Source organism: Diadema antillarum, unplaced genomic scaffold, assembly GCF_040938485.1.
Source record: "Diadema antillarum isolate AM-2024a unplaced genomic scaffold, OU_Dant_1.0 seq00000821_RagTag, whole genome shotgun sequence".
NCBI classification, from domain to species: domain Eukaryota; kingdom Metazoa; phylum Echinodermata; class Echinoidea; order Diadematoida; family Diadematidae; genus Diadema; species Diadema antillarum.
Genome location: NW_027271698.1, coordinates 268,430 through 285,997, shown reverse-complemented (window position 1 = coordinate 285,997; position 17,568 = coordinate 268,430). Strand labels below are relative to the sequence as shown.

Here is a 17,568-nt window from a genome sequence, read left to right as displayed (position 1 = left end):
GATATTCTCTTTCTGCTACAGATAGCAGAAATTTCAATGCGCATCAAACTGGCTGATATTACGACTTGGCAGCTGGATTTGAACTCCAGTTTCTCAGGTCCTTGTTGTGAAAAAGTATCGTACTGTGTTTGACTTAGTCTGTGGAAGTTCAGTTCAGTCTGAAGAGACAACCCAACTTTGTCAGACTTTAGGAAAGACTTTGTGCATATTTATGCTGTATATACCAAGATCAGCTACGTTAATCATGTAGTCGATGCTGGACAATTTCCTCTGGTACATATTTTGAAGTTGCTATGTTGCTGAGAGGATAGAGACACATTACAAGACATATGTGTATTGTTGAATAATAAGACCTAACTTTTTCCCAGGTAATTTCATTTGATGTTGTGCTAAATATTTTTTTTTGTTGATGCTGAAAATGATTTTTGTTTTGTCTAGCACAATGCAAGTGTGTTTTCTTGGTTTGAATGTTGGTGGTTACAGGTATTAAAGGGAAATTGCCCATTTAATCACCGATGGGTGATAATTTTTGCAGTAGTTTATATTCATACATAATGTTTTAATATCAGTAAGATAATACTACTATAAGTGTACCCAAATTAAAATGCCAAAGAAAGCTGCTTCAATTTCATGTAGTTTTTCAACAAGTTCCTCTGCAACTTCATGCTCTGTGTACCACTGCAGTTCCCACAAATAGTTGCCGCATTAGAAGCAGCTATTGATATTCCCTTTATCATTTGCCATGCTGGCTGTAGATGGCATTAATAGAGACTCTCTCTCTCTCTCGCCGATGAAGCCCGTGAATTCCAGGATGTTGGTCAAGTGTATGATTTCCCCATTCAAATGCCACTGGGAAGTTGTGCATAAAGGGAGACGACCCAAATTTGTGCCATAGTTTGAGATTGCTCACTGAAAGAGTGTCAGACATGCAATATTTTAGACCTTCAAAAATCTACTAGGATGGTTGCTGTTAGGGTGAAATATGAATGTGAATACACTCTACTTATCTGTATGTTGGCTTTCTCCCTTTTATAAACTCTACTGATTGCATATATAATTCAGTTTCAAATTCACTTGTATGTTGTTTGAAGGATTCCACTTCTATGATGAACCTCCACTAAATATTACAAACATGTTTATATTTCTATAACTTATTTTTTTCCCCCTTTTTTTTTTTTTTTGGGGGGGGGGTGTTTTTAAATCTGCTGTCTCAATTCTGATGGTGCTTAGTATTGGTAGCATACAGTTCTAGCTGTTACTGACTCAAAATGCAGGAGTCTAAACACCAAACTGCGATTAGTGATGCCATTCCGACAATTAAGACTTTGTAAAAGTATGACCGGTCCGAATACAGACATCACCTTGTACTGAGCCTTGATTTAAAGGAACCCATTTTTGTGGCTTAATGCTTTGACGCACTTTGAGAGTCATTTGTATATCATATACCCTTAGGATGAGAGTGTGTGATCTTCATCAGCCTGTAGTTCATGAATAGTTTGTTGTGAGCTTTTGACATACTTTGGCTGACTCCATTACCAGCTAGAAATATTTCATGATCTTGGAAGGAGAGTGATCTCGTAAAAATCCTGTCAAACCAAGAAACTCCCAAGAAGCGTGTTTATCAGTGCAGCGACTTCTGTGTGTGCCAGAAGTGTGTGATAGTATCACCATGGTTACATAGGGCAAGCAAGTGAAAATGGCCAGATAAATTCTGTGCAAGCTATTCAAAGATAAATGCCATGTGCATGAGGTATAGAAATCTTATATGTCATTTGGGGGATTAATGTTAATGGTGAAATGCACTTAGAACTGTATTTTGTGCAGAGTGATATGAGTGTTACAGGGAGATATCTTTATCGTGATTGTTCAAGTTCAAGTTGATTTATTTCATTTCCAACAAACAAATAATTGGGAATACAATGAATGTTCGATTGTACAGATGTCAGGAAATCAGTACAACAATGCGATGAACATAATAACATGTGATAAAGACACAGGTAAATTATTAACAATTATACAAATAAATGTTATATTGTTGTATCCAGTGTTTCAAGTTGTTCTTGCTTCAAGGTCCTTTTTGTTTCTAATTCTTCTGTGCAGGGTGCCCAAACCTTTGAGGACATCCCCGAAACACTGACAAACACTACGCGCTCAGATGTTGAAGGTGAGGTTCACATTGCCAACAATATGCGTTTAGAACATTTCTTTTGTCGGTATAAAAATGATTAGAACTATGATACCCTTCAAAACTCTCTGAAGATTTAAACTTTTGAATTTCCTCTGAAGTCAAGGTGCTTGCAATTTTGATGGTCAAATTGCATGATTTTGCATTTTTCTTGAGTTTTTGCCTGTGACTTCACAAGGGTAGATTATGATTTGTTTTGCATTTGTTTAAATTTAAATTGGATGAACCTGGTGTGCGTTTTAAACACAGACCATTCCTTTTTATACATGTCGAGTCTCCTCTCCTACTGTGTATGTGCAAGATAATGGCTCTTGGTACGACCTCACATGTATGTAAGCACTAACGTCATGTCTCGATGCTCCGAGACAAAATGTGACAGGATGTCTAAGAGATCAACACTTGGCATGTTGCAACCCTAAGTCATGCATGAGAACTCGCTGTGTTCCCCCCCCCCCCCCTCACAAAGTTTGTTTGTTTGTTTGTTTTTTTGTTTGTGTGTGTGTGTGTGTGTGTGTGTGTGTGTGTGAATTGAAGCTGGTAAAACAACACTTTAGTTGTTTAAAAACCTCATACATTGTAAATGGCATCCAAAGTACTCTGACCCCTACAGAAGCTGTCGGAGATCGCAACTGTTTTGGCACTTCTTCAAATTTTGTGCAAAAAATAAACATACATTGCTTGAGGAGGATATACGGAAAGTTTTTAGTTAGCACTGCCTGCCTGTTTACTGATGATCCATGGCAAACATCCTGTAGACTGCCATTTTTTTCTGTCTTTTTCGAAGATAGATTTTTGCATTGCACATGGCTGTAATGTAATTGAGACTTGTTTTGTCTCCAGAACTATCCCAAACTTTGTTGATGTGTATCAAAGCAATAGGCTAATGATGGTAATCTCGTACATGATTTCTCTGCATTGCCTGTGCTTAGCTCTAAATCATCTAGGCTTAATAGCCACTCAACAATGCAAAGATATTGCAACTGATTGACAAATTGCCCTGCATCGACGTAAATGTAGGGCAATTTGTCAGTCAATTGCATTGACAATATCTCGACGGAAGAATTTCATGAATTTGAATAATGCAAAGATAGTTTTGATGTGTGCTGCAAGACGTCGTTCATGTCCCTTGAGTATAGATGCCCGTGATCTTTATCGTGGCTATTGCTCAAAAACACTGAATAATCGGTGGTTATTTACGTCAATGGGGACCATGTTGTCAATCAGGTGCAACAATTAATGTCATTGTTATGTGCTTGTGTGAAACTAGAAAACGTTTTGACAGTGATTATGAGTGTCATAAAGGATCAATTGAGAGCTCACATTGAGGGGGAAGTGTTGCGAAGCACAATCTTGCGAAGCACGATCGTCATGGCTTGTTTTGCTCTCCTCTCGTTTTCTAGACATCAAGAATACGATCGACACCCTGGAGACCTCCCTGAATGATCTCATCAATGCTACCACTTCTCAGCTGGATGTTGTAAGTGCGCCCTCTAGAGCTCTGTCGCTGGTTTGGAGGATGTAAAAATGTATCTCAGTAATAGCAGACCAAACTGATTGTGACCTTTAAGACTGACAGGGTTCTCTTTTATTTTCCAACCACAAGGATGTTTTTATCAGTCTTGTCGCTTTTAACCCAGTGATCCCTAAACAGCTAGTTTCCACCATTCTCAAAAATCACTTCATCACCGGTAACTTTCCTTATGTGTGTATATTTGTGTATCTGGTTATGTTTGTATGAGTACACATACAGTACGTATGTGCATTTTGTTTTGCTTTGTTTTGTTTTTGGCTGCGGTTCATATCACCCCTTTGTTACCATACTTACTCACTCTCCATACAGGATCAATTTGTGTAAATCCACACTAAATAGTGTAAACTGTCATGCTTCCTCCTGTGAGTGGTACATTGAAATTGCAAGAAACCTTCAGGTACTATCAAATGGGTTTATGTTCTCAAAGTATAGTGTAAGTTTTATCCTGGCAAAGAAGCAGACCTACAGTGTATAAATAAAACAATTGCAAAGCAAAATACAGAATAAACTAAACCAAACCAATTGAACTCAATCTAATGTCTAAAGAAAGCAAGAGAAATTGAAAACAAACCACAGTTTTCATTTTGAAGTGACTGTATGAAATGATGAATGATTTATCAGATTTCAGTGGGAATTGTGGAGCAGTAATAGATTTATGATTAAAGGCATAAATTACATTTGCAGATGAAACAAAAAGCCAGCATTACTGCTGCGAAATAATTTAATATGTGAGTTAGGAATAAAAACAACCAATGTAAAAATCTGAATCAGTATAATCGATGTTGAGTACAGTTAGATATACAAAATGTAAGCAATAGTTATGATAAAAATGTTTCTAGACTAAACCGTCAACAGTTATGGTTTATTGAGAAAAACAGTGATATCTCCTTATATTTTAGGCTTTGTTATTTACATTGTATCTATTGCAAAAATTTTATGAGGTAGGATGTTTTGTGACACAACTGACCTACATATACATTTATGTATCAAATGTGATATCTTGAACATTATTTTTTTAATAAATCACTGCTCCCAAAGGTAAACAGGACCTTTAAAATGGGGAAATCTGCATCTAGATCATGTCAATCATAAAGAAATATAAAGGTTTAGCTGGGTATTCAGTATTAGAAAGGGCTTTACTATGAATTTCTGAGGAAAGCAATGTTGTTAGAATTATGGAGATAACTGTATGAACAATGATCCTCATAAAGGAGAAAAAAAAATATTTGAATGAAGTATAAATAACGAACAACAAAGAGGACTCAATATTCAAGGAGACTAATAATTTGCAGATGTTCTGTTATCATTCATGCTGTCTCAAGCGTTTCTTGTTATGGACCTATGAAAGTGAAACAGTGCTTGGACATTGATATCTATTTGAAGGGATGTTATTTTGGATTTGTTTGCCACGTTCGTCATGGATTTTGTGCTCTGTCTGTTTGACTCTAAACAGCTCACTAACCAAGTGGATCCATTCAGGGACACAGCCAGCAATTTCCTGACGACGTACAGTGAAGACTACGACAAGTACAGGTGAGCTGTTTCTCCCTTTCTGATCAGGAGAGAGAGAAAGGAGATAGATAGATAGATAGATAGATGGATGGATGGATGGATGGATGGATGGATGGATGGATGGATGGATAGATAGATAGATAGATAGATTGGTTGGTTGGTTGACTGATCGGTTGGTTGGTTGGTTGACTGATCGATCGATTGATTGATTGATGGATGGATAGATAGATCGATTGATTGATTGATGGATGGATAGATAGATAGATTGATTGATTGATGGATGGATGGATTGATTGATTGATTGATTGATTGATTGATTGATGGATGGATAGATGGATAAATGGATAAATGAATATAAAAAAAGAGGGGTTAGAAAAAATAGTGGATGAGTGCAAATACATGAAGATAGTAGATTTGTTTCAAATATCACTCATATCTTTTGTTTTAAATATCACTCATATCTGAATATCGATTCCTATGGGAGTGTCAGGTCAAGTAATCAACAGTATTTTTTTAATGTTTGCACCCTTCGATAAAGGCTCTCTTTGAAGTACAGTGTATGTCTGTGAAAAGGTTCTTTTCATTTTTGCATGAAATTCCCTGTTGTTTAATTTGCTGCAGGCCAAACATGCTATGTCAAACTATCCATTCACAAAGGTAGTTTTATTCTCATCTGCGGATTATGCAAATTACTAAATGTGGATGTACTCTGTCTGTTTCTGAATATTTGTGAAAAATGAAAATTAGTGAAAAATTTTCTTCCCTTATCATTTTTTGTCATGAAACAGAGCATACGTGATGTATTTCTTCTATGGCTTCATCCTCTTCATTGTGGCCCTCTTTGGGATGGGGGTTCTTCTTGGTATCTGTGCCTGCGAGAGGAGCGCTCTCCCGACCGAGAGGGGCTCGTGCTCTAACTGTGGTGGACTCTTCCTCATGGCGTAAGTAAAATCGCCTACTCGCCAAGACTCCTGGCAGAAAAAAAAAACACATGCACTTGTCATTCCAGCAGTGAGTTCCAAGGTAGACTGCATTAATGGGATGGTATGGTATTGGTTGAGATGAGAATTCAGCTTTCAACTTTTATTCTGAGATTTTCATATCCTGTTCTAGAAATTGTAAAGAGCATACAAATCTGAGAGGAATTCTAAGTTTATTGGATGAAAACCAGTTTTGAAATAGCTGAGATATCAAAAAAAAAAAAAAACAAAGAAAAACAAAGCGATCCTAATAAGGGTGGGTCCCACCTTTTTCTGAGGATCACTTTGTTTTGGACATCTTTGCCATTTCAAATCCGATTTTCAAATAAACTTTGAATTCCTCTTAGAATTGTATGCTCTTTCATATTTCAACAGATGTTTTTCATTATCTCAAAAAAAGTAATCATCCAAAAAAACTGCTGGAAACGTGAAGTCCCGTCTCAACCGAAACTGTACCGTCCCTGTAACCCATTCTGAGAATCCGTGAACAGGGAAGAAAAATAGATGATTGTCTGACACAATACTACAACTCTTATTTTCAATTAATCATTCTTGATAGAGTGATGTACTTTTTGTCAATTGTCTGTATATGTCTGTAATAATGTCAATATGCTTTGTATCAAGTTTATGAGGTACCCCTGTCATGACATAGGACTTTATCTTGAGGATTATCATTTAGAAAAAATGGTACACTGTATCTTCTCTTTGTTTATATCAATCAGGCTGTCAGTATGAGAAAGAGGCAGATACCGGGGGAATATATTGAGATTTATGTCACTCATAGATTACCATATACCTTCATAGTAAGATTATCTGAATAATTATACTCTAGATCACATGGGAGTAATTGTCATTGTGCTGAACATTCTTTGTTAATGACAGGTTTATGATTCATGGCAACATGTACAAATGTAGAATTGGTCTGCATCAAAGACATTGCCTGACCAACTCAGTTTCTTTGGACAATTCATTCAAAACATGAGGACTTAGTGTGGTTATTGTGATTTTTTTTTTTCAGTTATAAAAACATTTACTACACTGAAGTTCTCTGCAAAGATGTGCTTCTGCTCATTAACATAAGCTCCCTCCTCTTCTGGAATTGTCACCAACACTGGATCACTTTCAACAAAATTTGAAGACCTCCTTATGTTGATGACCCTATATATGTACTGGACTTGTACTGTCACTGCCTGGTAATTTGTATATATCTATCTCCTTATGGTGACCAGGGATGACAGCTCATAGTGCTTCGTATCCAGTGGAAAAGGTGCTCTAAAAATATCAACTATCATTATCACTATAACCTTCAAGACTTGCTTGTAGGTACCAACAGATGTTTTCTATGCATTTAGAATCATTAGGTTTGACTTCATTTTGTTGTTTTATTTTTCAGTGGGTCTGGATTTGTGCTGATCTTTGGCATGCCCTTCATGCTGATTACAGCCCTCACCTTTGTTGTTGGAGGACCGATTGATCGTCTCTTCTGCGACCCCATTGTCTCTGGTGAACTCTTTGCTCAGGTACATTGCAATGATGCAGCATGTTCAAGTTGATAGTAACAGTCCTAAAGTACCCATAGGGTTAAAATTTTGTTGTCCCCGCCGAACGAGTTCGAGTAGGGGACTATGAAACGGGCTTCGTACGTGTGTGTGTCCGTGTGTCCGTGCGTCCGTGCGTCCGTGTGTCCGTGCGTCCGTGCGTCCGTGCGTCCATGTGTCTGTCTGTCCGTGTGTGCGTCCGTGTGTGATCAAAATCTTCAATTTGCTACTTCTCTGTCATTTATGAGCCAATTTTGATTCTGTTTGCTTTATATGATAGCACTACATGGTAGATTTGAAACTTGTACACAGAATTTCAGTTGTGACCTTTGACCATGACCTTTGACCTATGTTGTACATTTTGCTACAAAATGCTACTCCTTCGCCATTTCTAACCCAATTTCGATTCTGTTTGCTTTATGTGATGGCACTAGGTGAGGGCTTCAAAACTTGTAGACAGAATTTTGACCATTGACTTCTTTGACCTTTGACCTTGATTTTTGACCTATATTGTACATTTTGCTACAAAATGCTACTCCTTCGCCATTTCTAACCCAATTTCGATTCCGTTTGCTTTATGTGATGGCACTAGGTGAGGGCTTCAAAACTTTCAGACAGAATTTTGACCTTTGACTTCTTTGACCTTTGACCTTGATTTTTGACCTATATTGTACATTGGCTACAAAATGCTACTCCTTCGCCATATCTAACCCAATTTCGATTCCGTTTGCTTTATGTGATGGCACTAGGTGAGGGCTTCAAAACTTCTAGACAGAATTTTGACCTTTGACTTCTTTGACCTTTGACCTTGATTTTTGACCTATATTGTACATTTTGCTACAAAATGCTACTTCCAGCGGGGACATTCCTTGTTATGCCTCCGCAACGAAGTGGCCGGAGGCATTATGTTTTCGGGTCGTCCGTCCGTCCGTCCGTCCGTCCGTACGTCCGTACGTCCGTACGTCTGTACGTCCGTCCGTACGTCCGTCCGTCCCGTTTTGTTTTTGTCGATATCTCAAGAACCGTGTGGTGGTTTTACATCAAACTTGGTATGAGGGTATATCCTTGGGGGATGATACTTTGTGTGGATTTTAAGGTCACAGGGTCAAAGGTCAAAGGTCACAGGTTATTTTGTGAAAAAAAAATTGAAATTTCATGTTTTTCTCCATATCTCGCAAATGGTTCAAGGTATCTTCATGGAACTTAGTATATATGCTTGTACCGATGGGCAGTGATTATCTAGGGAAGTTGGGGTCATGGGTCAAAGGTCAGGGGGTCAAAGGTCAAGGTCAACTCCTCAAAATATCACTACTTTCCTTAAAATGCAATATGCCTGAAGGGTTTTTTTTTTTTCAAACTTGATGTATGGCATGTATTACCCAATATATATTTTTGGGGAAGTTTCTTGCCAAAAGGTCAAAGGTCAAAAGGTAAAAGGTCAAGTGAAAGTGCTAAATTGCACTTTTTCCTCCATATCTCGAAAGTAACTCAAGGTATCGTCATGAAACTTACATATTTATGCATGTTCAACCTAACAGTGATTCTCTTTGGAACTGTGAGATCAAAGGTCAAAGGCCAGGTTTAGATAATGCTATTTTCCCATTTGATACTGAAATTATGCTTTTTCTCAATACCTTGAAAATTACTCAATGCATAGACTTATAAAAGGGTCAAAAGTCAAGTAAAAATCATCAGTTCCCCAAATACCTGCACTCTGACATTTTAATCATTCATCCAATTGAACCTAGTTCTAGAAAAAGTGAACATTCAGCACATTTGTGTCAAACCTGTCATTTTAATATTTTGCCAATTGTGTGAAACTGTCATCACACATTGTCAAGACATTGTACTATAGACCTATTAGGAGAACCATGCATTATGGCGGAGGCATATCAGTAGCCGTAGCGATATATCTAGTTTTTTCTGTGATGCATGTCCACTGAACACCACAACCCTATGCAAAACATCATGTACTGTCTATTATGAGATAAAACTCAAATAAGTCAGTTATGAGAGCATTAACCTGTTGAGGACGAGTCCCAAGTATACTCGGGCAGGTGTCTGTGGAAAATGTGTGTTGTAGCAAAATCAGTCCGTCCTTAACAGGTTAATAATAGAGCAAATATGCGGCCCCTCTTTTCTAAAAAGTTATTGCTTCTAGGGTGTCCTTACACTTTGATTAAAAGCTGTAGTATTAGGATATCATCACACTGTGATGATATATTGTGAAAGAGACAAATTTTCCACATACTACTCTAGCGTGGTACACATGTATGTAGATGTACTGTGTGATATCTAGCCATATATTTTGGGGCCACCTTTTTTAACTGAGTGGCAAGAAACTGTACTGACTTCATTTTAAATGTGATCTGCAACTGTCACATGCATTAGATGACACAACTGTATATTGTAAAAGAAAGTGTGAACTAATATTATCTAATAAATCACATATTTAAAGGAAAAAAGGGGAAATTTCTTATGTATGCCAAAATGTCCTGTGTGAAAACGATTCTTTTCTGTGTTGTGAAAATGATTCTTTTCTGTGTTGTGAAAATTATGCTTTTGCATTGATTCAAGAATTTAAAGTATGGTTTCGCATGAGGCTTTTAATCATCTCTTCTTACTTTTTGTTGTTGTTGTTATCTCCCCCTACCTGCAGACCATTGATTTGGAAGATGCCATCGTACCTGGCTACTACCTCGGCAAGCAGCTCTTTAAGGATTCCAGCGTTCCCCTCACCATCAACGGCATTTTGTCGTAAGTCCCACTCTGCTCGTCCCCCCACGGCTCACAACCTATCCTGGGTCTTCAGAATTATCGATCTAGAACCACTGACCTGTGAAAGGTTTGCAGTAACACCATGTCTACGTACACTGGTGTTACCACAAACAATTCTCCCTCATTTACTTCACCGTGCAAACCTTTAAGCAACACATACAAAATTGTAGTTGTGGATTTGTATCTTACACGGCTGTAGCTTAATACAGCAGTCATACAAATCAGAGATTTTTTTTCTTTTCTTTTTTTTTAAAATCTATCCTCCACAGAGTTTGCTTGCTGGTTGGCAATCAGGGGGGCATTTCATGAAGGAACTTGTCGGATAAAATGTCCGACAAGTTCAGAGAAATCAGCCAATCAGACTAAAGAATTTCTCAAAACATGTCGGATATGATTGACTTGTCAGATATTTTATCCGACAAGTTCCTTGATGAAATGCCCTCCAGAAATATGATGATTCCATACCCCCTCTTAGGTTATGGCTGACAAATTATTCCTGACTTGATTGAGAGGACACTGAGAAGGAAAGTTATCTTGCGCTCTGCATATTCGAGTTTTTTTTCTCTCTTTTTGTCGCTTGTTGTGCTTACAAGAGATACAGGGTTGATTTTTCCTGCAATTTTACTCTTCCATCCTCAAGAGCTCAGATCACACATTTGTTATCTTTCATAGAGGATACCTCCATGCCCTGTCTCTAATTCTTATGTGAGTTTCATTGTTTATAGTTCCCTGAAGCTTATGGACGAAAAAAATTGGTGTTGTAATTTGTATTTTCCTTTCTTTCGTTCTATTTGTCATCCCGTTTACTGCAGAGATTGCGAAAATGATCGTGGCGTCTATTCGGCATTCCACCTTGAGAATCTCTTCAATGCCAGCGAGTTCACGGACATCTCTTCGGTAAGTGCTTGGTTGTTATACCCCCGCCAAACGAAGTTTGAAGGGGGTATATAGGAATCAGCGGACGGTCGGTCGGGCGGTCGGGCGGTCGGGCGGTCGGGCGGTCGGGCGGTCGGGCGGTCGGTCCGTTGCAAATCTTGCGTCGCGAACTACTTCCTCAGTTTTCAACCGATTCCCATAAAACTTGGCACAGATGTGTGCCTTGGGTTGTAGATGTGCAAGACGTATTTTTTGACAGTACCCAAAAGTACGTTGCCATGGTAACGGCATATTATGGGCAAAAAAGGGTACAAATCTTGCGTCGCGAACTCCTCCCACAGTTTTTGATCAATTTTTATGAAATTAGGTACAGATGTTCGTCTGAATATGTTAATGTGCAAGACACATATTTCCGCAGTGGCAAAAAGTGCGTTGCCATGGTAACGGCATGTTATTGGTAAAGTATAGGGCAAAATGCTTCATGGCAAAACTGCTTCATCAGTGTTCTTCCAATTCTCATGGAATTCATATTGAATGTTTGTCTTAGAATATAGGTCAGCATGACACATTTCTTGACAGTGACAAAAAGTATGTTGCCATGGTAACAGCTCACATATTATGAGCCAAAATGATGGAAAATTTTGTGTTGCAAACTGCTTCCTCAGTTTTTGCCCAATTTCCATGAAACTTGGTACAGATGTGTGCCTTTGGTTGTAGATGTGCAAGACGCATTTTTTGACAGTACCCGAAAGTACGTTGCCATGGTAACGGCATATTAATGGCAGAAGATCAAGGAAAGATCTTGCGGATTTAAATACTTCCTCAGTTTTTTGACCAAAGCTTATGAAATGTGGCACACACCTTGATCTTGGTGGGAAGATGTGGAAGACATATTTTTCAGACGTGTCGGAAGCTGCGTTGCCATGGTAACGGCATATAAATGGCAGAAGATCAAGGAAAGATCTTGCGGATTGAACTACTTCCTCTGTATTCGACTGAAGCTCATGAAATGTGGCACGCACATTGGTCTTGGTGGGAAGATGTGCAAGACATATTTTTTGGATGTGTCGGAAGCTGCGTTGCCATGGTAACTGCATATTGATGGTGGAAGATCAAGGAAAGATCTTGTGGATTGAACTACTTCCTCAGTTTTTGACAAAAGCTTATGAAATGTGGCACACACAATAGTCGTGGTGGGAAGATGTGCAAGACATATTTTTTGGACGTGTCGGAAGCTGCGTTGCCATGGTAACGGCATTTAAATGGCAGAAGATCAAGGAAAGATCATTCCTTGGGTAAGACTGTCGTCACGGGGCGGGGGTATTAATCACCTTAAGTGATATTTCTAGTTTGTTTTGAGTCTGTGTGTGTGTCTGCGTGTGTGTGTCTGTGTTTGTGTCTGTGTTTGTTTGTTTGTTCAGAGTAACCAATGTTCAATGATGATGCCATATTTCATGAGTTTGGGAAAATTTGGGTTCAGGCGTGTTCGAGCAAGTTCTGTTGTAACAGGCTAGAAGTGTTCTCCATTTCTTGATTTTTATGTAAACTTTTTTAATTACCAAAGGGTAAAGACATGAAACTAAGTGTTGAAATGAATAGGGATGCCATATCCCTCTAACCCCATTGGTATAGCAATGTCCTACACTGTGTACAAGCTGTTGGTCTCTTCTGTAGTAGTCATGGGGAAAACAGCTTCGCCCAAATCAGTCTTTCCCTGTTGGAATAAGCATATGAATGAATAATGATTTATGCAGGAGTAACTGGATGACTACATACATATTCAGTGAATAAGTTTTAGTAAGTGAGTGATTGCATGAATAGATAAAGTAAAATGATTGATGAATAGATGAATAAATGCTTGAATGACTGATAAGGTATGATGAAAGATAGCTAATTAGATCCATTGATAGATAACTAACTTGTTTAAAACTAACCAGTGAAATACCCAACTATATCACTGTAAAGTATGGAGATGAATAAGTATTAGTCATGACCGTTTGGATGATGAATAGATTCATGAATAGATATTGATATCATATGCATGTGTACTTTGTGCAGAAAAAAAAAAGATGCACCACTAAATTTTGAATTCTATCTCCTCCACCTTGAACCGCACAGCAAATTCCTAGTGTGGACGAACAGTTTGCCAACCTGACCGGAGACTTCTCCAATGTTGACATCTTGACCAGTGACACGAGGCAGACCCTGATCGACTTCAGGGACTCACCGGCTGACACGATCAACTGGACCCTCTTCCTCAACGAGGTGAAGACCGCCCTCATTGGTTATCTCATACTAGGCTTGACCAATAGACTCATCGGTCATTTATTCCTATTCAAACAAACCTCACATTTCAAAACAAGCTTTACATTTCAAAACAGATCTTGCATTTTGAAACAAACCTTACATTTCAAAATAAACACTGCATTTTGAAACAAGCCTTGTATTTCAAATCAAACCATGCAGTTTATTAAAAAGTAAAATCATATTTCTCTTGACACTTCCTGCTCTGTTCTTATTTGCTCCACTCGTGTGGTGGTATGTCAAAATCGCATTTCTCGATCAAACACAGTGGGCCATACAATACATGTAGTAGGTGATGAACAGTAGAGGGCGGTACATTCTTTGGCCAAAATAGTCTCTACTCATAGTCAGTTTGATGTATCATACAACTGTGCTTTATACCGAGTAGTCTGTGATACTTTGAGAAATCTAAAGCATGTTATGATTTCTGTTGCTCATGTATGGCATTAGTGTGGCAACAGAAATAGTAATTGGATTGATTTGCATGTGGATACTAAAATGATCAAGCATATTATATGAAAACTCTGCATTTGTATTCCATCAGACAGCTCATACAAGGAGCTTCTTGTCACAAAACATATTTTTCTCATACATATGTTATTTCCCAGGAGTGCACCATCTGAAGTTGCCAGTCATTGTGCTACTGATATTGAGAGTTTTGCAACTAGTCTAATGGATATGTGAATGTTGATCTACACACGTTTAAAGTATATTCTCAGTTCTTCTTTTTCTGCTCTTGTCTTCTGTACCTATTCTGTTCATATATGTTTTACAACTTTTCCTTCTTGATTTACCTTCTAGTTGGACAAAGACTTGATTGTGGACAATGTGGGCAATGCGGACAGCCTCACAACCCTGATAGATGCTCTTCAAACTGATGCAGATGCCGCTAGTGGGGTGAGTGAAAGTTTTGATGGTTTTTTAGTTAATAAAAAAAATGCAAAAGATAATGTGACCTGATTGTATGTTTGAAATAGAAGAAATTTTGTAACTTACAGAGCAGAAGAGCTGAAGTAAAACCAGTGGAAACTAGAAAAGTACTCTGAGAGCACAGACCTCTGCCAAGCAGCTCTTTTCTGCCCACACATGCATGCTGAAAATCGCCCCCTTTTCCCATTGATCTTTAAGAAGCCTTTCTGTTGTGTCTCAGAGTCTGCCGCATTAGAAGCCTTTTGAAAAGGCCTCGTGGCTGAGGAACAAGACTAACTCGCCACACCAAGCGCTGCAAGAAACGGGTGAACGCGAGACCGAGTGGCACAGCCACGAGGCCTTTTAAAAATCTGTTTTTTTTTCCCCCTACCGCCTCGCGACGTACGTAAGTATGAATTATTCAAATATTCATGAGTTGGACCACAGTAGGTATGCTAATGATGATGTGTCAACGGCTGGCAATGCAGGCAGCTATAGCAGGCAGGCAACGCAGGCTGGATATGGATGAGCAACCGGCCGACATGCATACTTATACGTATTCATTAGATGCGACTACTTTTTTAGCAATGCAGGTTTCAAAAGGTCTCAGGCTGCGCCTCTTGGTCTCGCGTTCACCAGTTCTCTCACAGTTAGTCTTTTTTTCAGCAACGAGGCGTTTCCAAAAGGTTGCCTTATTAGCACCTTACTAACTCGCTTATTTGTGTGACTTTGTGTGAGTGAAATGGGCTTACTCTGGATGTAATAATGAACTGGATTGAAGTATCGTGATGAATTTATATCGGAGACAAATTTTTTATGCCTGCAGCTAGCCAATGGCAATGCAGTCATATGATGATTTCATAGTCACATGAAAGAGGCACTATTTTGATGTTCCCAGGTGATTACGAGATGCATCATTCATTCAATGATGTTCCTAACATTGTTTTTTTGTCATTTACATATTACCTATTCATTGGATACTTTTATTTTCATTCTGTTTATGGAAATTACAGATTTTTTGTTTGTTTGTTTGCTTGCTTGCGTGCTTGTCTTTTTCTTGAGGGGTAAATATTACTTGAAAGTAAAATTATTCAAAATAGTCTGAGGCATGGTTTGTAGAAGAACTGTTTTCCCTTCGTACTCATAACCTCCGGATTTCGTTGGCATAGGTTTGTAGAAGAACTGTTTTCCCTTCGTACTCATAACTTCCGGATTTCGTTGTGAGGTTTTCACTCCTCCCTCTCCAAATCTTCAATGCCTATGGTATGACTAGATGCAAATGAAAATTTGTGCTGGATTTTGATGCATTGTGGGCTGTTATAAAATGGGTTCAAGAATGTAGCCAATAGGAAGCGCTGAAATGAGACACACCTCCTTCCTTTACTTCAGTACAACTGCACTGCCTGTAATCCTATGGTAGATTGCCGATCGTCTGTGCGCGCGGCGGCTCCTTTGATGAATTGCATGCATACGCGTACGCGCTGTCAATCCTGTAAACAACTTCTAGTTCAGGCTGCCGGCCGGCCGGCCTGTCTTCCCTTGTGCATAACATATGTGGCGTACGTACGTATACTGTACTATACGTACACTTTGTACAGTACAGTAGACCAAGCGTTATATATGGGACCGGACGCGTACATGGAGTCACTTTGAAGAGCAAATCCAACGATTTTAATAGCAGGTTAATTCTCACGCCGTTTTCAGAGTATGTTGTCTAGTAGGCCTATATGAGGAGTCTATATCAAGTCTTTAAGGTAAAGGGTGCATATTCTATGTAAAATAAGTAAGTTTTCATGCGGGTGTCCGGAAACCCAACCCCCCATTATACTTATACACACTGTACTGTATGTGCGGGACTTCCGCGAGTGCGACGTGCGTAAAAGTTTGGGACGAACATCTTCGGACGTCTTGACCCACAAAGGTACGTGAAAAACGCTGAAAAATGATGTTAGTTTTCGAATTTTCGACCCATTTTATAAAACAAATGATGCACAGGATTATTTCGTGGCGTTAGTGTAGGCGTAGCTCACTCTCGGGTATTTACGCCTACACTAACGCACTATATCCTGTGCATCATTTGTATATTATGAATGAATTTTCTGCGTGGCGTCACAGACTAGTGTATTTGTTTTTGTTTTTTTAACAGAGTGATGCGACTACATTGGAGGGATATATAGCGATTCTGCAGGCTCTGGAGGACGACTATGTGACGAGCCTTTTGGCTGATGCAGTGAGTATGCAAACCATGAATACTACCAGTGCAGAGGGAGGAATGCTTTAAATCCTCCCAGTGATTTAAAGTGCTGTTGCCATTGTTACTTCAGCTAGCAATATAGACAAGGTTCCAATGACACCATCAAGCCATGCTTAGGGGCAAAAACTGTGTATACGTGTGGGCAAGCACGTTACATCCCGCATCACATTATCACACGCAAGCTACATTTGTACATTGTAGTAATAATGCGGTGTGCGTATCGCACTATAGAGCTATGCGCTTAATACACACATGACTTGTTTATGCCCCTCAGGCAACGCATTTTTCGATGTCACAGAACCCGTCTATACAGAAAGTGTACATTAGCTGAAGAGTATACACTTCTGTTTTCTATATTAATCCATGTAATCTCTCGAAACCAGTAAAGGGGGGGGGGGGGTATTATGAGTCATATACATACATTCATACATTGTCTGTGTAGACATTGGTTTATTATGGTGCTGTCAGTCATGTCTTTGAAAAGTAATTGAAGTCCTCAATTTGCCAGAGCAATCAGCTCCAACTACAGTGTTTGAGCATACATGTTTGTTACGTTTGTGATTGGATCAGTATGAAGCCATTGTGGGTACTGCAAGTGATGAAGTGCCAAATTTAAGTGTCATCAAGGCAGTTTTCAGTTAAGCTGGAATGTTGGCTGATCCTATACTGCATTTCACAATCTGTCAAGATGTCTTGTAATC

General features: G+C 38.9%; 1 protein-coding gene across 1 annotated transcript in view; it reads left to right on the top strand.

Moving 5' to 3' along the window:
* Positions 1–17,568, top strand: part of LOC139739910 (prominin-1-A-like) — an 89,326-nt gene that overhangs the window by 54,027 nt on the left and 17,731 nt on the right. Inside the window, exons 10-19 of the mRNA XM_071650511.1 lie at positions 2,101–2,164; positions 3,586–3,662; positions 5,170–5,249; positions 6,017–6,169; positions 7,602–7,728; positions 10,406–10,503; positions 11,337–11,421; positions 13,519–13,665; positions 14,506–14,601; positions 16,760–16,843. Of these exons, the coding sequence (XP_071506612.1) occupies positions 2,101–2,164; positions 3,586–3,662; positions 5,170–5,249; positions 6,017–6,169; positions 7,602–7,728; positions 10,406–10,503; positions 11,337–11,421; positions 13,519–13,665; positions 14,506–14,601; positions 16,760–16,843 (1,011 nt within the window). The remainder of the gene's footprint in view (positions 1–2,100; positions 2,165–3,585; positions 3,663–5,169; positions 5,250–6,016; positions 6,170–7,601; positions 7,729–10,405; positions 10,504–11,336; positions 11,422–13,518; positions 13,666–14,505; positions 14,602–16,759; positions 16,844–17,568) is intronic.